Genomic DNA, 27865 nt, shown 5'->3' on the forward strand with positions numbered 1-27865 from the left:
AGGTTTCACGTCAAGCTGACCAGTGCAGAAGGTCATGGAACAGCAGAGAGGGTGGAACATCTGTTCCAACCTGAGATACACAGGATTTTTTAAAGTCTGATATATAGCACTGTCAGGGTATACACACTGATGCTACAAATCAATGTGTTAACTTTTAATCTCCTTTGACAAGGTAGTACTCATTATTCCAGAAGCCATTGCTATAAGGAGCTCAGCTGGAACACACAAGCTCTCCTTGATTTAAACGGTGGGATGTGCTAAGAGAACCAGTTCAATGACCTTAAGATCTAGACATTTTGATGTACTAAATATATTGACTTTTACACCACCTTTCAATGACGATCCTTCCTCAAATGTTTTTCAAGATGAGAAGGCTAAATGGGGATGAGGGATTTTTCAGCAAGTTCTAGGGGAATGTTTGCTCTTTGGTGATGCTCCATTCATTTTAATGACTCATTAGGGACCGAGAGTCCCTTGGAGCTCATTGTAGGACCAACATCATTACTTGGATAGGCAAGAAAGAACTTTAACAGAGGACATCAGTGAGATTTCATAGGTGTTTTAATAACCAAGGCTCTGATGCTTCACACTACTTCACTGGGTTTAATTTGCAACCAGAGCATGCCCCTGCAGAGCTTTTCATTTTGGAGAAATGATCCAATTTGGAGACTGAATCAGGCAGAAAGACAGTGAAATTCTCCCAAACTGCACCCACAAAAGCAGCTTAAAATGCAACAACTGGACACTTTCCACCATAAATTGAGCATATTATGATTATGCATGTTTCCCGGTCTCTGCGGTCTTCCTCGCTTAGATCTGATACATTGCTAAGTTTCTTAAATGTAATCACCGGTTTGTGCACTGCTCCTTAAATATGTCACGACAATCCTCAGGCTTTCAGAATGAACAGGTTATGTGAACTTCCATAATATCATACATCCTTTCCTCTCCCAAAGCAAAGGTTAATATACAATTCCTGTGTTTTTTCATAGCAACTTTTGTGATGTTTAGTGCTTTCCTTAAAGTCTCTGTGGTTAAAATCATCGTATATGTAAGACTTGTATTTTAGCCCTAATGTTTATGCCACTCCCCCTGAAAATATGATAGAAGGCCAAGAAACAAATCAAAAGGTTTCCAATGTCATTTTTAAGCTCTTGAAATCTTTATGCCATTCTCCCACATTTGCTGAGCCTAATGCACAATTTTCAATGCTTTTGCTTGCTTACTGAAACAATGTCCCCTGGGCATCAGCGTTAACACACTGTGAGACAAATGGTTCAATCCACTCCTCTGATAATGCCTGCCTCAGATCCATCTGCATGAGGCCAGGCTAGATAAACCTGCATTACTCCATCTGTGCCAGCCAGGGATCAACGGTGTTGGTGGTTTGTTCTCAGAAATACAAAGGGGGGGTGCTGAAGTCCGTGCAAGGTGCCAGCATAGCGACCCCGTGCCCCTGTGTGCTTGAAAGCCAGCTGGTGTCACCGAACGAGGAAGTAGCGACCCAGCCAAGTAGCGACCCAGCCACTTCTATGGACGTGCCTGTAAAATCATGATGAAAACCGCTTTTTCTGTAGTTTGGCCTCAGTCGCGACCCGTAGCGGAAAGTGGTTCTGGCCGATGCGCTTTCCGTTCTCTCGCGCACCGCGACTCCCAAGCGAGAGCCGCCGCCGCGCGTGCGCAGGAGGGGAGCGGGGCCCCGTCTCCGGGGTGAGACCGCAGCGCGCCTGCGCCGCCGAGCGGGCGGCGCGTGCGCCGTGGCAGTGGGAGCGGCGGCGGGCGCTGCGGGCAGCGGGTGCGGTGCCCGGGGAGGGGTCGCCGGGGCGGGGCGCGCCGGGGCGGGGCGGATGGCGGCGGCGCCGCGCCATGTTGCGGTGGCTCGTAGCGGTGCTCAGTCACGCCTGTTTCGTCTCCAAGGGCGGCAGCATGTTCTACGCGGTGCGGCGGGGCCGGCGGACGGGCGTCTACCGCACGTGGTAAGGGCCTCGCCCGGCGCCGCCGCCGGGGCAGCGCGGGGAGCGGCAGCCGGGCCGGCCCCGGGCGCCGCTCACCCGCCGCCGCCTGTGTTGCAGGGCGGAGTGCCAGGAGCAGGTGAACAAGTTCCCCTCCGCCAGCTTCAAGAAGTTCGCCACCGAGAAGGATGCCTGGGCCTTCGTGGGCGCCGGCCCCGCGGCGCAGCAGCCCGAGGCGGCAGGTAGCACGTCCTCCCTTCGTCCCCGCCTCGCTCCCGCTGCGCCGCCGGTTGCTGGGGGGAGGGGGGGTTGCTGCGCACTGGCGCGTCCTTCCTCAGCTCCTACGGCTCTGTACGAGGTGAAGGACCCCCCCCCCCCCGTCTTCTGTGCGGCATCTGTGCGATCCCTTAGTGCAGCTTATACCCGAAGGTGGATGGCGACTTCTGTTTAATGTCCCTTGAACGCCTTATTACTGTCAAAGTGCAGTGGTGGTCCTAGAATCCTGTGCAATAAAAACATTTCTGTAGGCACCTGGAGAGTGTTGCTTGTAGCATGTCTGGTCTTAATTAAGGGCTGTCATGTATGTGTCTTAACTTAAGTTTGACCTAGAATTAAGAATGACTTGTGTATACGTGTTTGTCTTTCCTATAATATTTTTTTGGGGGTGGAGGGGTGTCAAATATAGCAGACTTGGATTACTATTAGGTGAGAAACGTTGTCCTTGAAAACAGTCATTCTGAATAAAATTTGACTCTTATGTATGACTCAACTTTCTTTTTTTTTTTTTTTCTTTCTTCTTAAGAGACACATGGTTCTTCAATTATAACACAGGAAAATGCTAGCCATAGAGAGGAACCAGAAACAGACGTTTTGTGTTGTAATAAATGCAAGAGGCCATATGAACAGTCTACAACTGAAGAACATGATCCAAAACGTGTAAAACACGATGAAACATATTTAGTGCCAACAGTCAGTGAAGATAAATTTTCATACATGGGTAAGCTCTTTTATTATTTCTATGACTTTTTTTTTTTTTTGAGTTCTTCATACTCTTGTAATTAATGAGATTAAATATTAAAGGGCTTTTAGAGAGGTTTGATGAGACTAGAAGTACCAGTCCCAGTGTCACAGTGTTTCTTTTTAAAATGGAAATTTGAACTATCTTCACTTTCTGTTTTCATACATCTGTATTTAAATATCAGGTCTATCTGGTAAGCTTAGTCTTGACTGAAGAAGGTGGGAACTGTAGTGAGAATATGGAACTCTAGGCAGAGATGCTTTTTGAGGCTTGACTGCAATTTGGGAGCAGTGAGGGTATAAAGCTGCAGTCAGATTTCTGGTGTTGTGCTTTACTAATTTATATGGCTTCTCAGATAACATTTTGAAGGGCTCTTTGTAGAGGGATATTTTGGGAATTAATCTGCTTGCAGACTTTTTTTTCTGCTTAAAGATGGGGCTGCATCTTTGAAGAACTACTTGAGCTTCTGATTTTGATAATTCTTTTGTAGGTGACTTTGCAGTTGTTTATACGGATGGTTGCTGCTCAGGTAATGGACGTAATAGGGCACGTGCTGGAATAGGTGTCTACTGGGGACCAGGCCACCCTTTGTAAGTAGCTGGTTGGCTTATTCATTTAAAAAAGAGAAGTACGCTAATGTTTTGTGTATGACTTACAACACAGCCTCCTTTTGAGTATGAAACCCTGCTGTTAAGACTCCTCTTAGTACTATGAGAGTAGTGAGTTACTGAGAGCAACAGAGATCAGCTTTTCTAGGAAGTAAGAGTGTGGGGAAAATCAATTGGAAATAATATTTTTAGGGAATGAAGTTATAATCCAAGGGATGCAGAAAGCTTTAAAATAATTGTAGACACACAGAGAAGACAATAAAGGTAACTGCCTATTGACAGTAGGTCAAAATATGCTTGTCACGCTATCTAGATGCAAGTTACAACTAGAATCTCCATCCATCTTCCTTTATATAAAAAAAAAAATTAGCTCTCGTCTTTATTTTTCTAATGAGCAGTGATTGTACACTACCATGAACACTTTGAATAACTGATGTACTATTTGTTCCATGATCACAGAAATACCAGTGAAAGACTTCCTGGACGGCAGACTAATCAAAGAGCTGAAATACATGTAAGTAGTAAGCATCATAAAATGCCTCTGCATGTGGAACAGAATAGTATACTCACGACTATTTCAACTCTAGTCTTTAGAAACCAGTTACAGAGCTGTGAGAGAAGTATGTAGAACATTGGAGTTAAGGCTTGAAACAAATACTTCTTTTCAGGTTTTATTGATCCTTACTGGATTTGAAAAAGGAGTAACTCACCTTGGCATGATGACATTTGGGCATTTTCCARTCATAAATATTTGCCTTGCATTAGGAAAGCCTGGTTTTCAAATCTGTACAGTATCCTTTGTGTTTATAAGGTGTATGCCTCAGACCTTAGGGTGAGAGCTGTTTATTGGTGGTTAAGAGGAGATTTCCCTGCCTTTTGTGATAGGATCGGAATGTCGCATTTCTTAGCTAAGGATGACAAACTACTGTGGGCTCTCAGGAGTAATTTCTTGTTTTGTTGTTGGCAACAGCAGATTTAGTCTCACCTTTTGCTGTTGGCAACAGCAGATTTAATCTCTCTTTTATCATCATAGTTCTGGTAGTGCTGCTACCCTGCACTGGTGTTAGGAGGTAAAATGGAATGGGAAACTGGTCTGCTTTAAAAAAAAATAAATAAAAAATACAAGGAATTCCATTTAGTGAGGGACAAGCAAAAGTGATGGTGGTGTGTCAGGAGCCAAACTTATCACTGGAGAGCTTTTCAGCTCTCCATTGAGACCTAACTTTTTCTAGCTTTTCTTAATACACTTCTTGGCAACAAAAAAGAAAAACCTTTTAGGTATGGCCAAACTGTTGGAACTGAGATGAATCCTTGCTCCCCAGAGTTATGGAGAAGATGGCTAAAACTTTCTGTGTGGTTGATAGACCCTTGGATAGTTAAACATTTGGGCAGAGAGCTGCTCCTGCACTCCAGAATTGAAGGACAGGAATTTTTTCTTTGCTAATGAAACTTAAGAGGCTTCTTTGTTTGTCTTACGCATGCAGATGACCGCTTAATTTTGGGAATCTCTGCTCTAAAGCATGTTAGTACTCACTGATGGAGAGACTACAGTAGTATTCTCTGTTATTCTTGTGTATTGATATCAAATATTTTGTTGGTATTTTAACTGTATCTGTTCAAAACCTGTTCTGAACTGTGATTCTATTGAAATATTCTTAAGGCAGCCTGCAAAGCAATAGAGCAAGCAAAGAGTCAAAACATCAAGAAACTAATTATCTACACTGATAGCAAGTTCACTATTAATGGTAAGTTAATGATTTTAGTTTTCCTGATTCTTAAAGATGCAGTGCACACCCCTTCATTATGTAAGGTCCACAGAATGTCCTGGGAACTGCAGTGAGGAATATAAGGAAGAGAATGCAAAGCTTATTTCAGTACTCATGACTGCTTGGGGAAAAACTTCCAAAATATTGCAGGGGTTACTTCACTGGATGAAATACAAGCAGAGACATAGTTATAGTAAAGAATGGCAGAAACAACTAAAGCATTTTTGTAAGTAAGTCAGACTTTCAGTATGACAGATGGAGCCTACAAAAATGTTGTTCTTGTATGTTTTGCTAAGGATGACCAGGAGAGTACTCAGAAGTTGCCCTAGTGACCCTGTTTTTTTTTTTTTTTTTTTTTTTTTTCCTCCTTGGTTTGGAGAGGATGTCTTAATAGGCAAATCTGAAGTATACTGACGTTTTTCTGCTTTTTACATCTAGAATGCACTTCCAAGCTTTCAGGCTGCTCTAGAAGACTATCTAGAGTTAGTATGCGCTCAGAGTTTGTTTAAGGCTTCACCTTCATCCAAAGATGTGGAAAACTTAATTTTATTTCCCAGCAATTCCTTATGATGCAGGCAGTAAGACTTAATGTCTGAATAAAACTGCTTCTCCTTTTCCCTACAGCCTCAGATTTCATACAGTTTAGAAGCATCACAGAAATAAGTATCTCTATTTGTATTGCGCACTTTAACAAAGGGTATACTTACRTTAGTTGTTTTCAGGTCACTTTGGAGCATTTGTGAGATTACTATTAAACAAAGACTTAGTGGAACTCTTGATCTAAAACTAAAATTTGCTTTTTTACACTTCAGTTTTGGAAAGGTGAGCATCTTAATTTTAGGATTAAGTTCCTGCACTTAGAAGTGCTAACACTGAATGTAATTGTGTGTTTTATTACTTGTTGCTAATAAAATAACTGAATGACTTTATGTTAAAAATCTTTCTATCTTTTTCTCCAAACAAAAAATCATTCTGCTGCCTGCCTGGAAGCTCCCTGATTTGTGAAAGTGGAGGAGTAGGAAGAAAGAATATAATTTTTCCTTTATTCAGGTGGCTTATGCTTAGCAGGAAAGCAAAATGTATTTTGAAACAATCTGATGTCACCATAACTAGCAATACCCTGGAAAAGCCAGAAAGCTGCTAAGTAGGGAAAAGTGAATTCTGGTCAAAGAAAGACTTGCTGGAGATGTCACTTGCTGCTTGTTTCAAATTCTGCTGGCTTGCATGTGTATGGAAGAGGCTTTTTAATAAGGTTGCTAAATGGAAAGTACCAAGGGATTTATAAACTAGAAGCAGGAGGACAGAGCATAGTAGAGAAAGGGAGAGTAAATGTTAAGAAACAATTTCAAGGACTGTCTCAAATATTTCAGATGAGTAGCTTATTTTTCCCAAAAGATTTGAGTATAGCATTTCCTGTAGGAGCAGGGTGTGTGTTTTAGTCTCTGCTAGAAACATTCTGAAAAAGGGAGGAGTAAATGGAAGAGCCTCTGCTCAGGTAGAGCTCATGTTCAGGGCTGGGTGTCGCATGCTGATCAGTGGAATCCAATTGCCTAATTTGTGCCAAAATGCAAGTTCTCCAAAGCAGTATGGAGGAAAAAAGCATCTTTGCAGTTGTTTGCTTTGTGGAAGAAAAGTCTATAACATCTATTGTTCTGTGAAACTGGTGTTACGAAGGATGAAAATATGATATGTTGGATAAAATTCCAGTTAAGCTTTGGTATGAGGGAGGAAAATAAGAATCTTTGGGTGCAGTCTACTGTATTTTTTGCTGGCAGTGTTCTCTTGCATTTTGGGTCTCTGAGGTGCAAGTTTCACTTCAGTTTAATCAAAGTTATTTTTAAAAGTAATTCCTAGTCACTTTTACAAATATAACAGAAAGAAGCTTGCCATTAAGTACAAGTGGTTGTGGTATGGTGTGTTTTGGGGGAGATTTTGTATACAAGGTTGGTGAATGCAGTTTGTTTGCTGTAGAAGCAGTAAGGGTGTCTTACACTGTCCAGACCAGCAAAGGTATGTTTAAAAAACTTCCTCGTTTAAGGAGTCTTATAGTAAATTTTTTTGACCAACAGTGAATGTCTGTCTGCCTCTTCCATGTTAAAAATCTTGATCTGTAGAAATAGGCTTATGTAACCGTTTTCTGAAATATTCTGTTTAGTATGCAGGAGCCATAGGACAGGTGGCCATCTATTCTTCCTGTATGTGTGCAAGTGTCTCTTTGTCCTCTCAAAAGTAGAGCTATTCAGATCTGTTTTAGGTTACTATACCATCAGGCAAATCATTAATTTCAATTCACTGAAGTTCATGTGATAATTTTATGTGCAATATGTACCTAAACTTGTAGTCTTTAAAATAAATGTCCATACAGGAAAATATTGCCAGGTAGTTCAAGTAATGATGAAAAAACACAGTCCTGAATAACAGTAGTAGAGAACCAGACAAGAAAATCCTCTACCTCTTATATCTTTGCCTGACATTTTGTACACGGTTACTGTCTTCATAGAGGAAGATTGTTTCTGCAAGGCTGTTCACTCTGTCTTGGTTCTTGCTTGATTCTTCCACAGTGTTGTTATGGTAATACTCCCTTTGCATAGGTATTACGAGTTGGGTTGACAACTGGAAAACAAATGGCTGGAGAACAAGTTCAGGAGGAAGTGTAATAAATAAAGAAGATTTTGAAAGACTAGATAATCTATCAAAAGGCATAGAGATTCAGTGGGTAAGCACCTCATTTATTATTCTGAATAACACCTTAAACCCTCTTCTTTGTTATGGTCATACTTCTAAGATTTTGGAATTTTATAGAGCATAATATTGTTGCACATCCTTAAATATGAAGAAGTTGCTTATTTCATTCAAAGCAAGTAAGATTATTACTTAAATATAAGCAAATCTCTTGGAACTACTGTTTTGTTATTAAAGCACTTGTTTATATTTGCTTGCTGTCTTTCGTTACTTCTTAGAAAATGCCTGTAATAATTATTGTTAATTTGTTTGAACTGTTAATAGGAGAAATTTCTGTTCCTGGAAATCTCAGTTTAAAACATATCTGCTATCTTTTGAGTTGTAGCTCTGATTCTGGATTTGCATTTCAGAATTCTTTATATGCTGGTTCTTTAGTGCAACTTGATCAAATGAGTTCTTCAAACTGGGGAAAACTGGAGAGTATAACCCCAAATAAACTAATTCCAATTTCCTGTACTGTAATTGCCCCTTCCCCCCCCCCCAAAGAAAACCGAGCATAAAAGGTATTAAAAATACCCAGTTTTAGTTTGCAATTGTTCAGCTCTTCAATAAAGAACTAAAATAACTTCTTTGCTGGTATTCCTGATAAAACATATATTTTTTTTGTAACCTCAAATTTAGAGGGGGAAGACATTCACCTACAACATTTAGCACTGAAATTAAAACCTAGCCAAAGTGAAAGTATTGGCTCTAGAAGCAAATCTGTRTACCATTGACTTAATTGCTATTAATAGTATATTTATTTGGCTTCTGCCTTTATTCTGTGGAAAACAGGAAGGGATGGATTTTTTTTTTTTTTTAATTTGTACTTTTCCCATGGGAAAGCTATTACAAATATCTTTGTGTATGTTCTTCTGTGTTCTGGAGTTGGCCACCATATCTTAAAGGTTGATTTAATTTTATGTAGTTACTCCTATTATCTATTGAGTAGAAGAAATTGTAAAAATCTACATCTAAGGCCAAAGTTCAGGTGCCCTTAATGTATTTCATATAAAAGAAAAATCGAACACTCATTACATCTGAATCTCCTAAAATGGAGAAAGATACTTCTTCCAGGCAGAGCAGTGTACTCGGGCACTTCTTTATGGTAATGTGCTCCATACAGTTTTTCCTCTGTACTCTAGAAAAGCTGCTGGGGGTGGGGGGGGAATAAATAGATGGAACACTGTGAATTTAAGGAAACAATCAAATGCAACAAGATAATGCTTGCCTTAGTCTGAAGTGGGGTAGTGCTGCACTGTATGTGTAGTCTCTATGAGGGCCAGATGGTGAACATCTATTTTTGGGTTTGGAGAAAATAGCCAGAAGTGTTACTGTTAGACGTAGTGTTAGGTTATAGCATATAATGTGTTGTTTGTTTGTTTAAAAAAAAAAAAAAAGGCTTGGGGCTGCTGTGGCAGTTTGCTTGATGTGAGATGTGTTTTCTTCCAGTTTGTGTTTTGGCATCTGTAAGCTGTAGTCTTAAAAATGAGTTACATATAAGCCACCTGTGAAACTCTGGGGCCAACTGGAAAACAAGCTAGCACTGTATACCTCAGGTAGTTTATGTATAAAATATAATGTATTAAATATTCTGAGAAGTGTGTTCAACATATGTTTGGATTTGTGTTGCCTATGTGTAGATATCTGAGTAAAATTTAGGCTATTGGCTTTTAACTAGTTCAATTTATCTGAAAAAAAAAATCTTTTCAGTGTTGTGCTGCTGCACTTGCTTCCTTCTTGCAGCCAAACACATTAATGGGTATCTCCATGTTGGGTCACTGATCTCGCAAGCACTTCATGCTCCTTTTCTCTCAGATCTTGTCAAATGGCAAGCTTTGATTGCAGCTCTGCCCACCCTGACAAGGATAAATTTAGGGTTGAGAGGGTTTTTTCAGTTTCTAATTGTTGAAAAATGGATGGTTAAGACATTATCTAAAAATCTTTCTGCCTCCTGAGTGCTGTGCCCATCATGGCTATTGATCTTAGTGGCACAGAGGTCTCTGACTTTGTGGGAAAAGACTAATTTGGTTTAAGCACTGAATGCAGAGGGTTTTTCTTTCACTCTCCTGGAAGTGGGACTCTGCTTTTGAGTTGTAGGGTCTAAGTTTTACTGCTGCTCTCTTAAAGGCTTTTCTTAAAGGCTAGGTTAGGTGGTTCCTTGCCTAGTTCACCACTCTTCACAAAGTAGTTCTTCACAGTTTGGCAAGACAATTTTGTTAGTTCTAGGAAGGCTATGAGCATTACTGGGAAGGACACCTAAGGACTGAATCTGAGGAGAATACTGCTCTAAGGAGGTGCTACTATACAATGAATAGAAGTGTATTTTTTTCCTGTTTGTCTTGATTTCTTGTATGTATAACATTCCTGTACTCTTATTTTAACAGATGCATATTCCTGGTCATGCTGGCTTCCGAGGAAATGAAGAAGCTGATAGACTAGCAAGAGAAGGAGCGGATAAACAAAAATTGTGACATATTGGGACTAGAAGCTATTGCAGTCGGAGGAAAAGGACTAACATCGCAATGGCAGCTTGACCTGTTGTAATTATTTCAGAGCTGAACTTCGAACTGTACTTCTACATGGCCTGAAACTTTAAACATGTACCAACTTATGAGGAAAAAAAACACACGTTTTCTTTCTATAGTGTTTGTTTTACAATCAAGTCAATATTTAGTTACTGGTATACAGCGTTTGCTTTTTCTCCATCTTACTGAAGCACTGCTGTCAATGTTTTTTAGCTGTCTCATATAGACTTTTGGATTCACTATATGTGAGACTTCTGATGAGATAATATTAAATTGTTATCCTGACTTAAGCGTTCTGTATTTCCCTCTTAGTGAAATAAATTTAACTTTTGTATAGAGTTATCTATTAACAGCGCAAAGTAGCGCGTGTGTGGGGGCTGTATGTGTGAGCCAGGGTGGGAGGGAGATCAATGACCGAATAACTATTAATGTGCTTTGGCATTGTGGCAGTAGCAATAACATCTTTAGAAGTGGATTTGTAACATTCACATGTGGTTCACACTATCATCAGTTATAGCATCTGTATATGTTTTCATCATGTTAACTGCTTCTACTGCAAATTAGCATGAACAAACTAAAAAGCCAGATCACAAGAAAACTGGAACAACCCTTTTTTTGCTACTACTCTTCAAGCTGCTTAAACTTCCAAACTCTGTTTCTTGCTTCCTGTTTCCAATAGCTCAATTTTTTTCTGTATACTGGTTCTCATTAGCCATGGTTAGTTCCCCTTCCCTGTTGTCCCATTGTCTGTTTTATCTGAAATGGGATTAGGAGATGATCAGCTTCTCCAGATTTGGATGTCTAGTGTTTGACTTAATTTTTCCATCAGTGATGGGATTAATGGAATAGCTACTGTGTGCTTGAATTACAGAGTAATTACTAATAGTTTTATTTTTCTATACATCTAATTGGTGATGCTAAACAAGTTTGATATGTTTTCCTTGTCAACTTTTTTGTAAGGCATTTAATACCATTGGCTAGTATGGCTAAAGCTAGAAGTCATTTAATTTCTTATTTTAATTAATAGGAGAGCTGAAGCTTGATTTCTTACTAGTTCTCTGTCCTTACATTCCTCTTGCCTCCTTACTTGAGGCAAAGTACAGGCTCTCTTGTGTATTTAGAGCCACATGAATTGTGATTAGACTTAGGAAACTGGCTAGCTACTAGTTAATAGGTGAACGTTTTTTTTTCTCCCATACAAAACTGCACTGTAAAACTCATCTAGGGGTGAGGTAGCATGGTGATTAATTTTGATGCTCTCCTTCTATCTACATACTTTTTTTTTTTTTAAGGAACTTTGACTTGAAGGAAAATAGCCAGTCATCTCTGATCAAATGTCTAGTTGAAGCAGAGTTTAAAAGTGTGATAAACAGTGTACTGGGAAGGTGACATTTGAGTGGATCTGTATTCTAGAAAGCAGTGGCTTTGAAAAAATGTGGTAGGTAATGATGGATAAATCATAACATCAGTTAAGTAACTTTACCACCTGCAGTAATTCCTGAATGTGGAAACTGGGAATCTCTGACAGGAAACAGTCTCATGTTAGTTTAATGCAAATGTTCATCATCCTCATTCTGGATATTCAGAATAGAAGAAAGGTCAGAGGAGAGTTTTAAAATTAAGAATTTAGAGTGGTTAAAGGGTGGAAAGTGAACGGTGTTTCTCAACAGGACTGAACAGAGACTTGAGAACCCAAAGAGTGTCAGCGGTTTGAATCATCCTTTATAGGGAACGAAAACTCTAGAGGGTGTTCCCATTTAACAGATGTAGTTCTGGCTGGGTTTATATGATTCTAAAACTAAATGTGAACTATACCAACATTAGACTAGTTTATATGTAATGTAATGGGAGTCACTGTTAAGTTTTATTCAGAGTAGATAACCAGTATTGTTTATGCATTAAAGATGATACATTAAAATGATCTGGTAATATTTCTAAGAATCCAAGAAACAGTGGTAAGACTAGACATTTTGGTAAGTCTAAAATCCTCAGTTTTTAGGGAAGAAGAGTAGGGAATGTTTGAGGAGGGCTTGTTTCTTTCTTCAGATGTATTCTTCATCCTTTCATTGAGTTTAGCTGGCTTTTGGCTTATCTACCATATCGAATCGTACAACAGTTGAGGTTGGAAGGAGACCTCTGGAGGTCATCTAGTCCAACCACCCTGCTTAAAGCAGGGTCAACTAGAGCAGTTAGGTTTTGAATATCTCCAAGGATGGAGACAGAACAACTTTTCTTAGCCAGTGTGACCCAGTGTTACTACTCTTCTTTCCTTTTATTTATTTTTTTTTTTTTCTCCTTATTGTGATGTTGCAGTGCAGGTCTTTGAGACTGACTGGTAAATTCTAGCCTGCCCTAGCAGCAATGCTCAGACCGTCAATACTGATTTAAAGTTAGGCATGGCGTGTGCTCCAGCATGTGAGCCAAAATGGCTAGTGCCTGTAAGAAGCCTCTTTTACTAGCAAATATTTTTGATGGAGTAGTGGACTGGAGCTAGAGATGCACTTTCATCATGGAAGGGCCTTGTGGAAGTAGAGGCTGGGTCTAAGCACATAGATTCATGATGGTAAACAAAAGTCATTTTAGGAACGAGAGTTGGTGACATACAAGTTGCAGGGAGCAATCTTTGCATCAGTTGAGAAGACTGTAGGAGACTGTCACTGACTTACTACTGAGGAAGACTCAGGTCACAGGTGACCGGAGGTAGGTGAATGAAACAGGCTTTGTGGGAAAGGTGAAGGGATATCCAGTATGTTTCAGGGAGAATGGAACTCTGTCTTCTAGCAGGTTAAGACAGAAAGGGAGGAATTAGACTCTCAAGGAAGGCTCCAGATGAGAGTTAAAATGAAGTTCTTGTAGAATGAGGCTAAACTTCTGTGGCTGCAGTGTGATTGCTGTGATGTGAGATCAGTCGCACAGAAAGTGTGTTCTGTAACTTTCTGAAAAGGGGGAAATGTTGGTCATAAACTGAAACTCAGAACAGTTAAGGGTTGAAAATAACAGTTCTTTATTTAGGACTACCAGTGTCTAAAAATTATTTAGAGGTTATGCCAGATGTGTAACTCCCAGATAAAAAAATTCTCAAATGATTCTCAAAAAATGATTCTCAGAGGAGCTATCAGTACGTTATGGCTCATGGTGTCTGCGTAGCTGCTGACAACGGTTTTGGAGGATAGCTTTTTTCAGGGACTGTAGTAAACTGCAGGTGCTTCGGGAAGTAGTCAGGCCCCCTGTTGCCTCTGTAAGCACACTGTTCACCTTTCCCCTATTTATGCCTAAAACTATCCCTGAAGAGAAGCAGGAGGTTTGAACTTTTAACGGTGATGATTTTAAGCAACAGAAACATCGTAACAATGTTTCACTAAGGTATTGTGGGAATGAGAGCATGATGGAGAACCTGCTTCCTACACAGTTTACAGTTGTTCTTGCTAGGATTCATGTACCTGTACAACACAAATGGGATCTTGTTTACTCTGTATCCTAAATGCAGGCAAGGCATCAGAGGAAAAACAAAGTGGGGGTTCTTAATCTGCTCAGCCCTTAGGTATGATGGTAAAGGTGCCAAGTAAAAATTTTTATTTATTTTTTTAAGCAAGTTTGCCTCTAGCATCTTTTTTATTTTATCTTACCATGCCATCCCTAAACTTAAGTATAAAAACTAACACCGCTGCCTCAAACACAAATGACTTTTCTTAAACATTTTTTCATCTCTTCTTTCAGTTTCTGGCACCAGGAACATTAAAAAAACAAAAAAACAAAAAAACAAAAAAACCTGCCTCTGCTCAAAGCATGCTGAACATGGTATGCCGTGTAGAGCTGGCAGAAGCTCTGCTGAAAACTGAAGGAAAACTGAAAGAAAGCAGCCTCCGGTCCCGTAGCGCTGGCTGCCCTCCCGCGCTACGCGAGCACCTGAAGCGGTGAAAGCTCTGGGCCGCCTGGGCCGCGCCTGTGGCGCTGCGGCTGTTTCTATCGGCGCGGGGGCGGGCCGGGGCCGGGGCCGGGGCCGGGGCCGCGGCCGCCCTCGTCATGGTGGAGGCCTGGTACATGGACGAGTCCCCGGCGGACCAGCGGGCGCCGCACAGGCTGCAGCCCAACCGCGCCGTCGCCCTGCAGCAGCTGCGCGAGCTCGGCGTCCGCTACCGCAAAGTAAGCGGCGCGCAGGGGCGCCCAGCCGCCGCCGCCGCCGCCTCCCCGCGGAGAGACGGGCCTGGCGGCTCGGCCTGCCGCCCCGCTGCACCCCAGCCAGGCGGCGCCGGCGGCGAGCCCCCCCCCCGCGTGGGCCCGGCCGCCTTCCCCGGCGCCGGAAAGCTGCCGCGTCGGCCGGTGCCGCGGGCCCGGAGCAGGCCTGTCCGCGGGCCCGTCCGGCCTCCCTCCCGGCCGCCCCGTGAGGCGCTGCGGGCGCGGGGAAGGCGGGCCTGGGCCTAGCGCAGCCGGGCCTCAGCCTGTTGGAAGATTAAAAAAAATTACCAGTGTTTTTAAAAACAACTGAAAGGTGCAAAGCGTACTCAAAAGAGGAATCGTGCTGTATCGTGCTGGGTGGGTTTTTAATTCTAACTGACGGCAGAGATGAGGGTGATGCGAGCCGCGTTTCTGTGGCCGCAGCCTCCCCCCKCCACGTTTTCCATGTTGGTGTTCCCGGAAATGGCGCAGGGGCAACAGAGGACCCTTAGGCCTCCTGGGAAGCACAGGAAATGTCTGGGAGGGTTGTGATTATGATTTTGAATTTAGAGATGCTGGATGAGATCAGTGGAGACGAATGAAAAATTCTCAGCAGGTTTATGTGTGTGGCATAGTTAGCAAGTAACCCTGATCTTCTTCCACAGGATTTTCTAAAAGGAAACACAAGCCTGGTCAGACTGTGTCGCATTTTTGCATTTATGAGAAAGAGTCCTTTTAAGGGCGGTTCAGAGGGAAGAGCTGCTTGATGGAGAATTTCTGGCACAGGCTACTAATCAAACTGTAAAATGTATTCATTAGGGACTCTTGATTTCTTTCCCCTGTAGTCATATCTCCTGCGCTTGCTGGAGTGTAGCAAAACTGATAATAGAGAATCTTGAGAGTATCTTTAGGGGATTGTGACATATGTTGCTGGTGAGACTTAAGTCTTGGAAGTGTGTTATTTTCTGTGTAAGGTAAGGGCATGTTGCAAGGGTTAATAAACAATTGAAAATCTTATGCAAGATAGATAATCTAACCTTAGATAACCTTTCATTTTTCTGTGTTATTAGCATCTCTTCCACCTTCAGGGTTGTGGCACCATAAGTACTGAGCAAAGAAAATTAGTTGTATCCAAAACAATTTAATGAAGTTCTGAAGTAACTAATGAAGATCCCAGAGTTGTCACCTCTTAATTTAATCTTATTTATTGCTGTCATGTTTCTGCTGTTTTCCATACCACAATAAATTTGTGTTCTTGGAAGCATGTCATGCCAAATGAAAAAGCAGTAGTGAAAGTAACTGGTGCAAATCACATACGTTTCTGCTAGTGTTTCCGAACTTAAGAAACTGGGATGCAGCAGCAACAGGAAGGACTTTCAGATGATTTCCTTATGAGGAGTACAGGATATAGTTGAATCTAATGAATTTGGCTTTTGAATGATAAACAGACTGTAGGAGCAGTGTGTAAAGACAAGGTTAATTTTCTTCAACAGTAAGTCCTTCTGGGAAGTCCATGCTGATTTTGAAAAGTCAGTTTTTTATCATTCTTGATTTTCTCTTTAGACTACGTGATAACCAGAGAGCAACTCTGCTGGATTTATTAGTATCCAGTATATCATTTGACATATGATATTTACACACTAATGTGTTGACCTTTCTGTCTTGGAAATAGGTACATGGCCTGTATACCTATAGAGAGCTAGCTTAACTACCCATTTGAGTTATTTGCCTCTCCTTTGACACTCTTGATAGCTTAGTCTTTTCCACATTAGTGTCTTGAATTGTCTTAAACACTGAATACATTCTTTTTCCTGCCTATTCTTTAGCTGGATGCTGATAACTATGAGACTGATCCATGTCTGAAGGAGATTCGGAAAGCAGAAAACTATTCTTGGATGGATATAATAACTATACAAAAAGACAAGCTTCCAAATTATGAAGAAAAGGTACGCAAGTCACTGCTTTTGGATGAGGATTTGAGCTCTGAAGTCAACCACTAGAGTGTGCAGCCAGCTTCTTACATGTATGCATAGACCCTGCTCTTCAGAGCTGAGATTATTTCCATGTTTAAAATACATCCTGTACTGATGTCTTTATCTTTCAAAAGGCAGTTTTGCTATTATTTTTAAAATAGGAGAGGATAGGCCTTTTGCTTTCATAGATTGCCTTCAAAGATTTTTAGGATAGTTTCCTTAACTATGTGTCATGTTGAAACTAAGATAGCTACAAATAGAACCCTGCAAATCCTGACCTATCCTCTGAAAGCCTCATCTGGGTGAAGGTAAGCTGTTGCCAGCTATGGGCTCTGAAGGCTGAAAAATCCATAAACCGAAGAACACCTTAGAGTCTGACTGCTTGCAAAATGCGTCTTTTCAAAGTATATGTTAACATCATGGAATATGAGGGACACCTTCCTTTAGCAAGAATTTTTTTTTTAACTTGGGAAGTTGATATCCTGCCTGTTTCAAAACAGAAGAATATGAACGCTGTCAGGTTCTCAGATAAGCATTCCAGAAGGAACTTTCTCCTCCCTGTCTCAGGATGTGGGTATGCAAGTGTGACTTGAATACAGTAACTCAGGGGATTAGCAGTGGTATTTCACCATATTTTCATTAAATATTTGTCCATTTATTATTTTTTTCTTTTTTTGAAATCTCATTGTATTATACTGGTTTAAAGTTTTTGATAAGGTGAATTAGATGGGAACTTGGGTTGCCTGGATGGCCTCTACCTGATATGAGGATAGGCCTTCTTTGGCAGGGCATACAGACTTTTGCTCATTTTGCCATGCTGAAACAGTAAGGGTTGAGAAGTACGTTTCAGGGATGCCTGAACTAGTGTGGCTAAGCAGCATCCAGACCTAAGCAGTGATACTATGCAGCATTGCACTATTCTGTGTGGACTTACTAGCTCAGGTCTCTACTTGTTGAACCTTTAAAGCATGTTTTGTTTTGTGTTGTAAAATGTTTGAAGAATTCTTCATTCCAGGAGAGAGAGTGTTGCTGCTGCTGTCTAAGAAGGAAGAGCCTGGAGTTGGGACTCTGGTCTTAGTATGTTGATGGTTGATATATGAATGATATATTGTTTACATAATGCAGTAGGTGGGCCATGTTTGGCAATAATTACTTTTTGATATAGAAAATGAGGTATGGTAGCTTGTGGAGCTAGTTCAACCCTCAACAAGCGTAAAAAAAAGCAATAATTTCTTCCTCTATCTTATTTTTGCATTTCAGGGAAAAAAGGGCACAGAATGGTCCAGCTTAACTGCAGGGACCAAATCCTGTGGCGGGAAGCTTTGCCCTTTCCTCTCTGAAATGGGTTTGAGCATTACTGTGACTCAGAGTGTGGTTATGTGCAGCCATATCTTCTGTTTCTTGTCAGTGATATCTTCCAAAGGAAGTACAGCAATATCATTAGAAGTGTCCTGAGACTGGGTCTGGACTCAGGTCTGACCAGTGACTGGTCTGACCAGACTGGCCACTTTAACTATGTTAACATCCGTTAGTTAAATAACTATGCAGTTACTGTTTAAAAGCCTCTGTTTTTGTCCGCTTTGCCAAATGTTTCTACTAGATTTCTTTAGAGTTTTTTCCTGTCTTCAACAATTTTAAGAGACATTTACTATCCCTAGATAAAAACATTTTATGAAGAACATTTGCACCTAGACGATGAAATTCGCTACATCTTAGATGGATCTGGCTATTTTGATGTTCGAGACAAGGATGACAAGTGGATCCGGATTTCCATGGAAAAAGGAGACATGATAACCCTCCCTGCTGGCATATATCACCGATTTACACTGGATGAGAATGTATGTTATTATAGATTACAGTAAGTTTTGATGACAAATATATGTGAATATATTTCATATTAGTAACTGCATGCCATGAGACTTGCAGTTCATTAGCAAACTGTATAAAATATGAAAAAGGAATATGAAAAATACTAAATAATTCATAGCATCTGAACCTTTCATCTCTAGGTCACAAATGTAGCTTCAGCTCATCAGCTTTAACTGCAGGTCATTGCCACGTGATACCTGTAGTGTATCTGATGTGAACATGGTGTGCCAAGCCCTGCGGCTGTCCCTCACACAGTTGCCGCTACTTTTCACTGAGGTGGAGAGATGGATCCTTCTGTGTTGCCTTGTTGATCTTCTCTTGTGGGGATAAACAGAACATATCTGTGTGCAGCAGTGGCATTTTTCATGAGTGCTAATCACCTTCAGGGAAAGAATGATTTAAGGGTCCAGAACTGCTACTTGCAGCTAGGAGATGCTAGGCTGAATGTTGCCTTCACAGTAAGTGACCTGCTTTAGGAGGGTATTTTTGGCCATGGGGTTGTGAGATTGCACACATAGTTATGGTCTGTGTGCCTATGTTTGTAATCTCAGCCTCAGCCCTGGAAAGTGGGGGGAATTTGTACTGTTGTCTCTTTGTGTAGCAAAACCCCATCTCTGGCATAGCCTTGTATGTGGTATAGTATGGAATCAGCTGCCTGAGTAGCAGATACTGTGTATGTAGGAAAGGAAAGCCCAACTTTTAATGTCTGCAATTAGAGATTCACAGTGAATCAGCTACAGTTGCTAATTTTTAAGGCTTTTTCTTTATGTGGACAAAATACAAGGGGATATGGGTCAAGAGTTGGGTATGGGTATGGATTGAGACCTCAACAAGACGTCTTAAATGTCCTTTTCAAGGACTTTAGTCCAGAAATGCTGTCTTCAAGTTCCCACTTAAGTTCTTTATGTACTTTTAGACCCTTCAGTTAAGTTCTTTAGGTGCCTAACTTTATTCCTGACATTGCAGAACACCTAGATGCAAGATAAGCACTTAGTAGTGTTTGCAAAACAGGTAGGGCCTAAACTTGCAATGTAGTTAACAGAAGAAAAGAGAGTTCCCTATAACTCAGTAGTTAGAGCACTTCTCCAGGATGTAAAATTCCCTTTTCTGCTTCCACAGCTGCACGTTCTGACCCGATAAGCTGTCAGTAGGGGCTCTTCTTGCTTTTGAAGTCTGAAGACTTACCACTTTCCGCAGCATTATTTGTTGGCTGGTTTATGCATTTCCCATTCAGCTTTTATGGCTCCCACTCTGAGGCTTGTGATATTCCTCAAGCATTGTGTAGCGACCTTAGGTGTTGTGAATGCCATTGTATAACTAAGCAGCTAGGAATTAGATTCCACATTGCTCAGTATTGTGGATTTAGTGCAAAATGATTTGCACAAGACTGTTTTTTTCCTTTCTTTGAAACAGAAGCACTCTCCTTGCCCTGCTGGGAGGCACTATGGTTTGCGATGCAATATAGCACTGCTTAGTTGCAACATCTCCCACTGCAGTAGCTGGGAGCTGGAAAACAGCATAGTGGTACAATTCTCTGGAACATGKGGAGCTGTCAGTCCATCTTGAAATGCTTTTGAAAATTGCTACAGAAGTGCAAATGAAACTCTTAACTTCGGAATTAAGATCCTGTAGAAAGGAGCTCTTTCTTACATTACTTGTGACTTCTTGTTCTTTGACAGAATTACGTGAAGGCAATGAGGCTATTTGTTGGAGAACCAGTCTGGACAGCATACAACCGGCCAGCTGATCATTTTCCTGCTAGGAAACAGTATATGAAGTTTTTGACTGAAGAAGCACAGTAAAGGTCTCTGAAACCTGATAGGTGAAACAGCCTGAAGCTCTATCAGAATAAATGTAAATGGTGGTTTTTCACTATTTACACTTGCATATACTCTTAGAATCACAGAATCATAGAAAAATTTAGGTTGAAAGGTCACCTGGAGGTCATTTAGTCCAATCAACTGCTCAGTGTAGGGGCAACTTCAAAGTTTGATTAGGTTCCTCAAGGCCTTGTCTAGTTGAGTTTTGAAAATCTGCAATGGTGGAGGTTTCACAGTTTCTGTGGGTACCCGTTTCAGTGCTTAACCATTGTCATGGGCAAAAAATTTTTTCTTTATGCTCAATGTGAACTCCCTTGTTGCAACTTGTGGTTGTTGCCTCTCGCCCTTTCATTGAATGCCCGAGAAGAGTCTGGCTCTGTGTTCTCTAATATCCTTTCCTCTAGTGGTAGACTGCAGTTAGATCCCCTCTTACCCTTCTCTTCTCCAGGCGAGACAAATCAATATCCTTACCTGGACTATCCCCAGTCCAGCTAATGAAGATGTTAAACATTATTGGCCCTAGTTTTGATCGCTGAGGAACGTTGCTCATAACCAGATTACAGTTAGACTTGAACCACTGACTAATTTGAGCCTGATGGTCCAGCAGTTTTTCAACACCTTGCAGTCTGTCTCCAGTCTGGCTACAAGACTGCTATGGGAATCTGTGTTGAAAGCCTTGCTAAAGTCAAGGTAAATGACATTCACTGTTTCCCCTCCTCCACAGAGCCAGTTGTTTCTTCCTAGGTGGCAGTCAGGATGGTCAGGCACAATCTGCCTTCAGTAAATTGGTGCTGGCTGTTCCCAGTCACCTTCTTGTATTTCATGTGCCTGGAATGGCTTCTGTGAACATTTTCTTCATAATTTTCCTGGTGACTGAAGTGAGGCTGACCAGCCTGTAGTTCCTCCTTCTCACCTTTTTTGAAGATGGATGTAACATCTGCCTTTTTCCAGTTACTAAGATTTCTCCTCATCTCTATGACATTTCAAAGATGATAGCAACCTTGCAGTTACATTAGCTGGTTGCATTTATACTGCTCAAGAATCCATTTTCTATCCTTTTTTTCTTGATATTTCTGGCAGGTAGAATTGGGAGAGGTGGGCTACATTAATATTCATTCTGTTCTGAATCCATGCTAATGAAGTATGTAGGATTCTGTTTTTAATTAAAGAAAATAAACCCTCCTTCATTTTTGTCTAAAAATGTTCTCAAGATAAATTTGCATAATCGGCATTTTAGTATGCAGCTTCCCTAGTTCTGCCCTGGTACGCAAAACTGTGGTTTTCTTGCAGTAAAATGCAGATATTTGCTCTTTTGAGTTATTAATAAAATTACTTTGTCTTAGGTGCATGTGTTTTTTTTTCTTTTTTTTCTTGTCTTAATGTTAATTAAGGACACGTTCAACAACAGTGTTGCTATTAATCAGCTTTTATTCCTTGTTCCACTACTGGCTTGTTCTGTAACACTGGACCAATCGTTTACTGTGTGCCTCAGTTTCTTTAGCTGTAAAATGGAAAATTGTTAAATTTGCTGGTTCAGTTGCTTGAGGTTTTCAGTGGATGCTTTGCAGTTACACAGTATGTGCTGCCCCTTAGCAATGGACACAGAAGTGGTGTTTTTGACTATGAATTTGCTTTTTACAATGACAAAGTATGTCAGCAGGGCAGATAGTCACTTGCTCCAACATTTAATTGGTGGTGAGAACACAGATTTTTCACTGACTATAGCTTGTGTGGCAATTTAAGCTGTATGCAATTAATACCAACTCCTATTTTGCAGCTTTCAAAATGAAGATGAATCTAAAAAAGGTTGAAATTGGAGCTGATGGAAATCTTTATAAGGTAGCGGGCGCATTAGATTGATTGAACTTGCCCACTGTTCTTCCACTATGGGTGGAAGAATATCCTGTCTTCAGCAGGAGGCAGTATTGTCATCATTTTGTGGCAGCATTACTTACAATGATTTGTAAATGCTTTAATTCTTTAAAAGTGTTTCTGAAAACAGATTTGCTGTTTTGAAGTGAAATTGTGCTAGCTTTTAAGATAAAATTTGGAAATGGTGAGTAAAAAAAGTATATATTTCCTGCCTTACCATCTTAGGTTGCAAGATACATAAAGACAGAGCTAGAGAGATACCTGATGCTCATTCTGCTAGTGCTAGGCTCAATTTGTGGAAGTAGGGTGCAGGCACAACCCAAGCTTGCAAAATGCAAGCTCACACAGAGCTCACTTCTGCCTGTATTAGCTCTTGTGCAGTGGTTAATAAACCTGGAGGAAAATCAGGGTTACAATCAGTGTTATTAGCAAATATGAAACCTAACCGTAGTCACACACACACTTCATCAGGCAGGTTGGTGTGGATGTTGTGCTGTGTCTCCATTTGCCTCGCAGCATCAGGGATTTGTGTGCTGCCCTCAACTTCCATGGTAAAAGCACTTGAGTATCCTTTTGTCTTTTGCACCGCCCCCCACATGCTGGGGCATCCTGTTCCCAATATGACCTTCTGGGATTTTTCAAAGACAAACTACAGGAATAAATGATAGTTACTGCCTGCAGCAAGATTTATTCCTTTGACTTATATGCCCCCCAAAATTGTATTTCAGAATGGAAAGTAAAATGACTGCTTTCCCTTAGTGCAGGTATTAGTCCCTGGTATCCAGTCTAATTTATCTTCTCTCTGCTTTTATTTTCCTTTTTAACAGAAGTCGACAGGAGACTGGTCATTTCTCCTAGTTCTCCTATGGGCTCTTCTGTTTTGATTTGCTCTTTCTTGCTCTCTCTGCAAAAAAGAGCAGTGGAAGTAGTGAAGTGAGATCTTAAGAACTCCATTTACAGCAGTCATCCCATGGCAGAGTGAGGGAGCTACTAGAAGGAGAGAACAGGTAATGCAGTCTACTCAGGAAAGATTTACAGTTTGGAGGCAGTGATGAGGGGATAAATAGTAAAGGAGCTGCCCATAGCAATTGCATTCAACAATGTGACCTCGGAAGCAAAACTGAACCGCCTTGTTTTGTTGTCTCAGTGGAGGAATATATACACCTGGCACAGCACCCATCTCTTGGCTGTCAAGAATAACACATGATAACACTGCTGCAGATCGTTCATCATTTTCATAGCACAATGCATTCTGCTGCTGCAAGGTGGCAGTGGCTGTGGGGGTCTCACTATGAGCACTCTTAAATACATGCCCTTTATGGCTTGGGTGTCTTTGAAAGGTTGAAAGCTTTGCTCTCGAAAAGTATTTTTGTCAGCTGTGGAAAAAGGCAATTCGGGGCTTGTATTCTACAGCTGTGAAGAGATTATATGGGAGATTACAGAAGAAACAGCTGGACAGAAAAACCATTAATATTAATAGTAAACACTTATTCTGGAGGGTGGAGGGGAAGGAGCAAGAACATACAGTTCTTTCAGATGAAAAATGCAGTTTATTTTCATGGCCGTTTTCTGCATTTTTTTTGTTTTGTTTTCCACAGCTCTAAAAGTGAGAAGTGAAATCAGTGCTTTTTTGTCCAAAAACATGAGCCTGTTTTACTGCAGCTAGTGGAGAATCTTGGTGCATTGATGTAGTATTAAAATTTATGTAAGTAGTACCAGCAACACCATGTTGGCAGCATTAACTCCGACAAGGAGAATACTTCAACCCCTCCAGAATTAGATTAAAAAAAAAAAAAAAAGTAGGTGAAGTGGTGTTGAATTGAGAGGTTTTAAAATAGCTTTTTGGTACCTATGTATCACTTTTCACATTAACCCAAACTTTTCCTGGCACATACAAGTGACATACCTCTGTTTCTCATGACCAGCTTGAGAGTGCTGTGGCCTTGTTTTCTGCAACTGAACTCAAAGGAGGCAATGGATGATCAGTGGGCTTTTTATAAAGTTAGGGAGCAAACAGAGGGCTGACAGAATCGATGACCCTGCCCTCCTTTTTTTATGTGCCCTGGTGCGAGTGTCATTGGTGGAGGGTTCACTCAGGGAAGCTGGATATTTTAATGCTAAGCCATTTCACAGCCAGTGAATAGAACTAATAACATCTACATCAGGCACCTAGTCCTGTGTATGCTGTAAGTGCCTACAAGTGAGATCTGGGGCTCACTGAAAGGAAATGCTGATGGAAAGGGGTGTCTCACCCTCAGCTGCAGAGAGACACCTCCTTCCACCGCTGCAGTTAGGTAGAGGGGTTTAAACATGGGCCTCCTATAGATGTCTTGAGTTGGTACATCTTGGGTTCTGTTGTTTGCTCTGTGACTTCGAAAATTTTAGGAACGTAGGAATTAAACAATCAGACCTATACACCTTGCTCATCAAGTCCAGCCCTCTCCAAGATCTGGCTCTCAAGCAATAAGTATTTGTTCAGAATATTTATCCCCCGACTCTTTGCTTCCAAGCACTCCTCAATACCATATAGTGCTGATCTCCAGCGCTAGAGGAGGAGCCACGTTGTGTTTGTGCTCTGTGCTCATCCTCCCCTCGCAACGTGCTGTCTGCCATGCTAATTTAGGTCTCTTGAACACCAGGGTGTTGCCCAATGGCTGGCCAGTGACTAACCTGGCAGGGCTCTGCAATCTCAGTGAGGACTTTTAAGTCCTTCTGTAAGCCAAAGCTTCTTGATCTGTGCTTCACAATTTGGATAGTGACAATATTCTATTTCTGATTTTGCATAAAGACTATTCTCCCATGCTTCCCTATTCTTCACTCCAGGGAGAGAATAATTCCAAGCTCCTGTAAGATCAGAGAGGCAGACCCTTTGAAAGGAGACTAACTGTGCTGCAAGAGTTGCTGAACTGCAAGGACTCCAACCCAGACCTCAGAGCAGCCATACTCAAGCTGTGAGGGAAGCAGTGCCTGTCTGAAAAAATGAGGCAAAGTGTAGGAAAATATGGTCTTTTTTGGTCCAGGTGAATGAACAGTGAGGCTAGCAACAACCTATAGCTTCTGCATTTATTTTCTTATGCAGTCATGCTTAGAGTCTTCATCCACGCTCCTCATTCTTTCCTCCCCACTTGACTATTTATTTACCTCTGATGTATTGTCCAGCATGAATGTCTACATGATACATTACAACACAGCAATGAAAGACTGTGCTAGCTTTAAACAAGTGCTGGGGTACTGCCGTGGCACATTGCTCAGGGATCCTGGAGCTCACTGGGACTTGTTCACAGAGGCTGCCCTTAGCCTATGGAGGCTAACCTCCTACAGCCCAAGGGGAGAGAAGCCGTCTAATGAGTAGCAGAGAACAGGCTCCTGTGTCTTGGTGCTTTCAGTCACTCCCTGAAGAAGCCTCATGTTCTCCTTYCTTTGACCAGGGGTTAAGGTAGCCTTTGTGAGTGCTCTGGGATGGGGTGCCTATATGTTGTGTTATAATGCACAGCGCAGCCCTTCTGTAGAGCCCCGACTCTGGAGGTCCAAGCTGCTGCTATTGCCCTGCCTGGAGATTGCAATTCCTGCTCCCTGAGCAGCCTTCTGTGAAGCCTGGAGCCAGGTGCCCTGGCTCCTCATGCAAGGCAGCGCGGAGCAGGGAAATGGTCCTCCAGAACTAAACAGGCAACTAGAATGAAATGGAGAAAAAAATTGGCCGAGCATTTGATGTGCTACACAGCTTTGGCACCAAGGGGCTGCTTCTCCTCAGGATCTCAGTGGGGAAACATCTGAAATTTGGTGCCCGTATGAGATCACCCACTTGAATAGGTGTCTTCATGAAAAAAAAATAACACCTGTGAATGGCTGATGTGTGTTCATTAGAGCACTGGCCTGGAGCGTAGGAGGCACTGCTCCAAGTCCCTGCTGGGAATGAGACAAAAAAAAGACAAACACCTCTCTCCCAGAGGCCTAGTGAACACTTMTATCATCAGACATGTTTTTCTGCTCTCAGGCTTTGGCGTAGGGGCTGTGCTGCCCTTCCAGCGGCCACGGAAGCCTGTGTCTGCCTCTGTTGGTGCTGAACTTGGCGAGTGTCAGATCTTCTGTCTGCTTAGTGCATCAGGTCCCAGTGGCAGGACAGGCACTCTCCGGCTTAGTTTTTGACTCCTAGATTTGGCTTGCACTACAGACTTACTAGATGATAGAATGGTTTCATGACCAAGGCACCCATTTAATATCAACTGCCAGAAACCAAGGCATATAAAGGCTGAGGTGGCAGCTGAGCAACATTGAAGAATATGCCCATAGCTGAATAACGGATTTACATTTTTAGTCAGACGGACTGGGGACCTGTTATGTGTGTGAATTAGCTAATCTGATTGGAATTCTTTGTTGTGAAAATGACAGAAATTCTCAGACACAAGGCAGTGGCCCAGTTACAGACCAGACAGGTGTAAGCAGCCCTAGTCTGAATTAGGAATGGGGATCAGTTCTGCCGTCTGCCACTAGAGTGTGTTCCAGCATCTAAATTACTTGCTTAGACCGTGTTCTACAAATAATGGATTTTTTAAAGACAGCTCTAGTAATTCCATTCTGCAGCTTTTAACTTCAGTATTTTCAGTTTAGCACTGACAGTTTTGACAATTTTTCAAAGTCAGAAAGGAACCTTCTCTCTCTCCCCTTCCCTGCCTCAAATATCATAATTTTTTTCCTCCCTTTTTTGTGGATAAATTACAAGCTATAGTTGCTGGGTTTTGGATAGATTCTTTTAATGGCAAGCACACTTATATATAATACAGAACTATCTGCAAAAGACCACCCAGAGCTGTGACAGGATCAGCTGTTGATCCAGAACAACTGGGATAAGGCAACAACTGGATCCCTCCCCCCCGCCCCAACCTTTCTTTTCTTCCCTAACACCAAGATTGTGACCATTTCACCCAACCTTTGAAGATAAGCCCCTCTAAATTTGTAATCCYCAAGCTGACTTGGAGAAGTAGGTAAGAAAGCAGTTTTCTGCTATCACCTGAAAGTTAGTGCTTGTTTGCATTCAGCACTGCTGAACTGTTCATGTGCTAAAAGCTCTATGCAGGTTCCTACAATGTGAAATAACTCATTAGTAAAATACATTTTTCCTAATGTTTTATTAAACATGTAGAAATCAAGGTGGAAAGGGGGGATAGTATCATCCTTTGAGCTCATATTATAGGTGTGAGCTTACAGATAAAAATAGCCTTGTTCTAACAACTTTGGAGTTTCTCTGGCCTTTGCTCACAACAGTGGCAATCTAGGCTGCTATCATCTTAGCAACCTCAGATAGGTAGAGTCTGGCTGCTGTGTTTCCACCTATATGGAATAAATTTAAATCTGTATTTGATACTTCAGTCCTGTTTTCACATATTGCTTAGATTGATTGCAAGTTAGAGAGGGAATGTAAGTAAGTTTATTACTATTGCTAAATATGACTGGAGATAGAGGTACTGCATAGCTTAGAAACTTTTGTTGGATGGCTACAATGCACATGATTGATGAAGCACATTAGTTGTTAGTGTACAAATAAGAGAGAGGTAACTTACCCTGTGCACACAGATCACACCCCAC

General features: G+C 41.5%; 2 protein-coding genes across 13 annotated transcripts in view; both read left to right on the forward strand.

The window, feature by feature from the left end:
• The first annotated feature begins 1834 nt into the window (after positions 1-1834).
• On the forward strand, positions 1835-10935 carry RNASEH1 (ribonuclease H1). 4 transcript variants are annotated; one of them, XM_026082623.1, is made up of 9 exons: positions 1835-1976; positions 2073-2194; positions 2755-2949; positions 3461-3560; positions 4038-4092; positions 4247-4364; positions 5243-5323; positions 7936-8060; positions 10453-10935. In XM_026082623.1, exons 1-9 carry the CDS (start codon positions 1867-1869, stop codon positions 10537-10539), a joined length of 993 nt encoding a protein of 330 aa, XP_025938408.1. In that variant the 5' UTR covers positions 1835-1866; the 3' UTR covers positions 10540-10935. The 4 variants fall into 4 exon arrangements, with proteins under 4 accessions (XP_025938408.1, XP_025938410.1, XP_025938409.1 ...); XM_026082625.1 differs by lacking the exon at positions 7936-8060; XM_026082624.1 differs by lacking the exon at positions 4247-4364 and having other exon boundaries at positions 5239-5323.
• Positions 10936-14557: 3622 nt separating this feature from the next.
• Positions 14558-27865, forward strand: part of ADI1 (acireductone dioxygenase 1) — a 54071-nt gene continuing 40763 nt past the window's right edge. For 4 of the 9 annotated variants that reach the window (XR_003256144.1, XM_026082618.1, XM_026082617.1 and 1 more), the window contains exons 1-3: positions 14560-14736; positions 16575-16694; positions 18380-18559. Coding sequence is in view for 8 of the 9 variants with exons in the window: in XM_026082618.1 (XP_025938403.1) it covers positions 14617-14736; positions 16575-16694; positions 18380-18559 (420 nt within the window). In the remaining variant the exon portion in view is untranslated. Of the gene's footprint in view, positions 14737-14928; positions 15127-16574; positions 16695-18379; positions 18560-18730; positions 20213-20269; positions 21757-27865 lie in introns of those variants that run through there. The other 5 variants (XM_026082621.1, XM_026082616.1, XM_026082614.1 and 2 more) reach the window with 5 other exon arrangements.

Source organism: Apteryx rowi, unplaced genomic scaffold (assembly GCF_003343035.1).
Source record: "Apteryx rowi isolate R43461 unplaced genomic scaffold, aptRow1 scaffold_585, whole genome shotgun sequence".
Classification (NCBI taxonomy): Eukaryota; Metazoa; Chordata; class Aves; order Apterygiformes; family Apterygidae; genus Apteryx; species Apteryx rowi.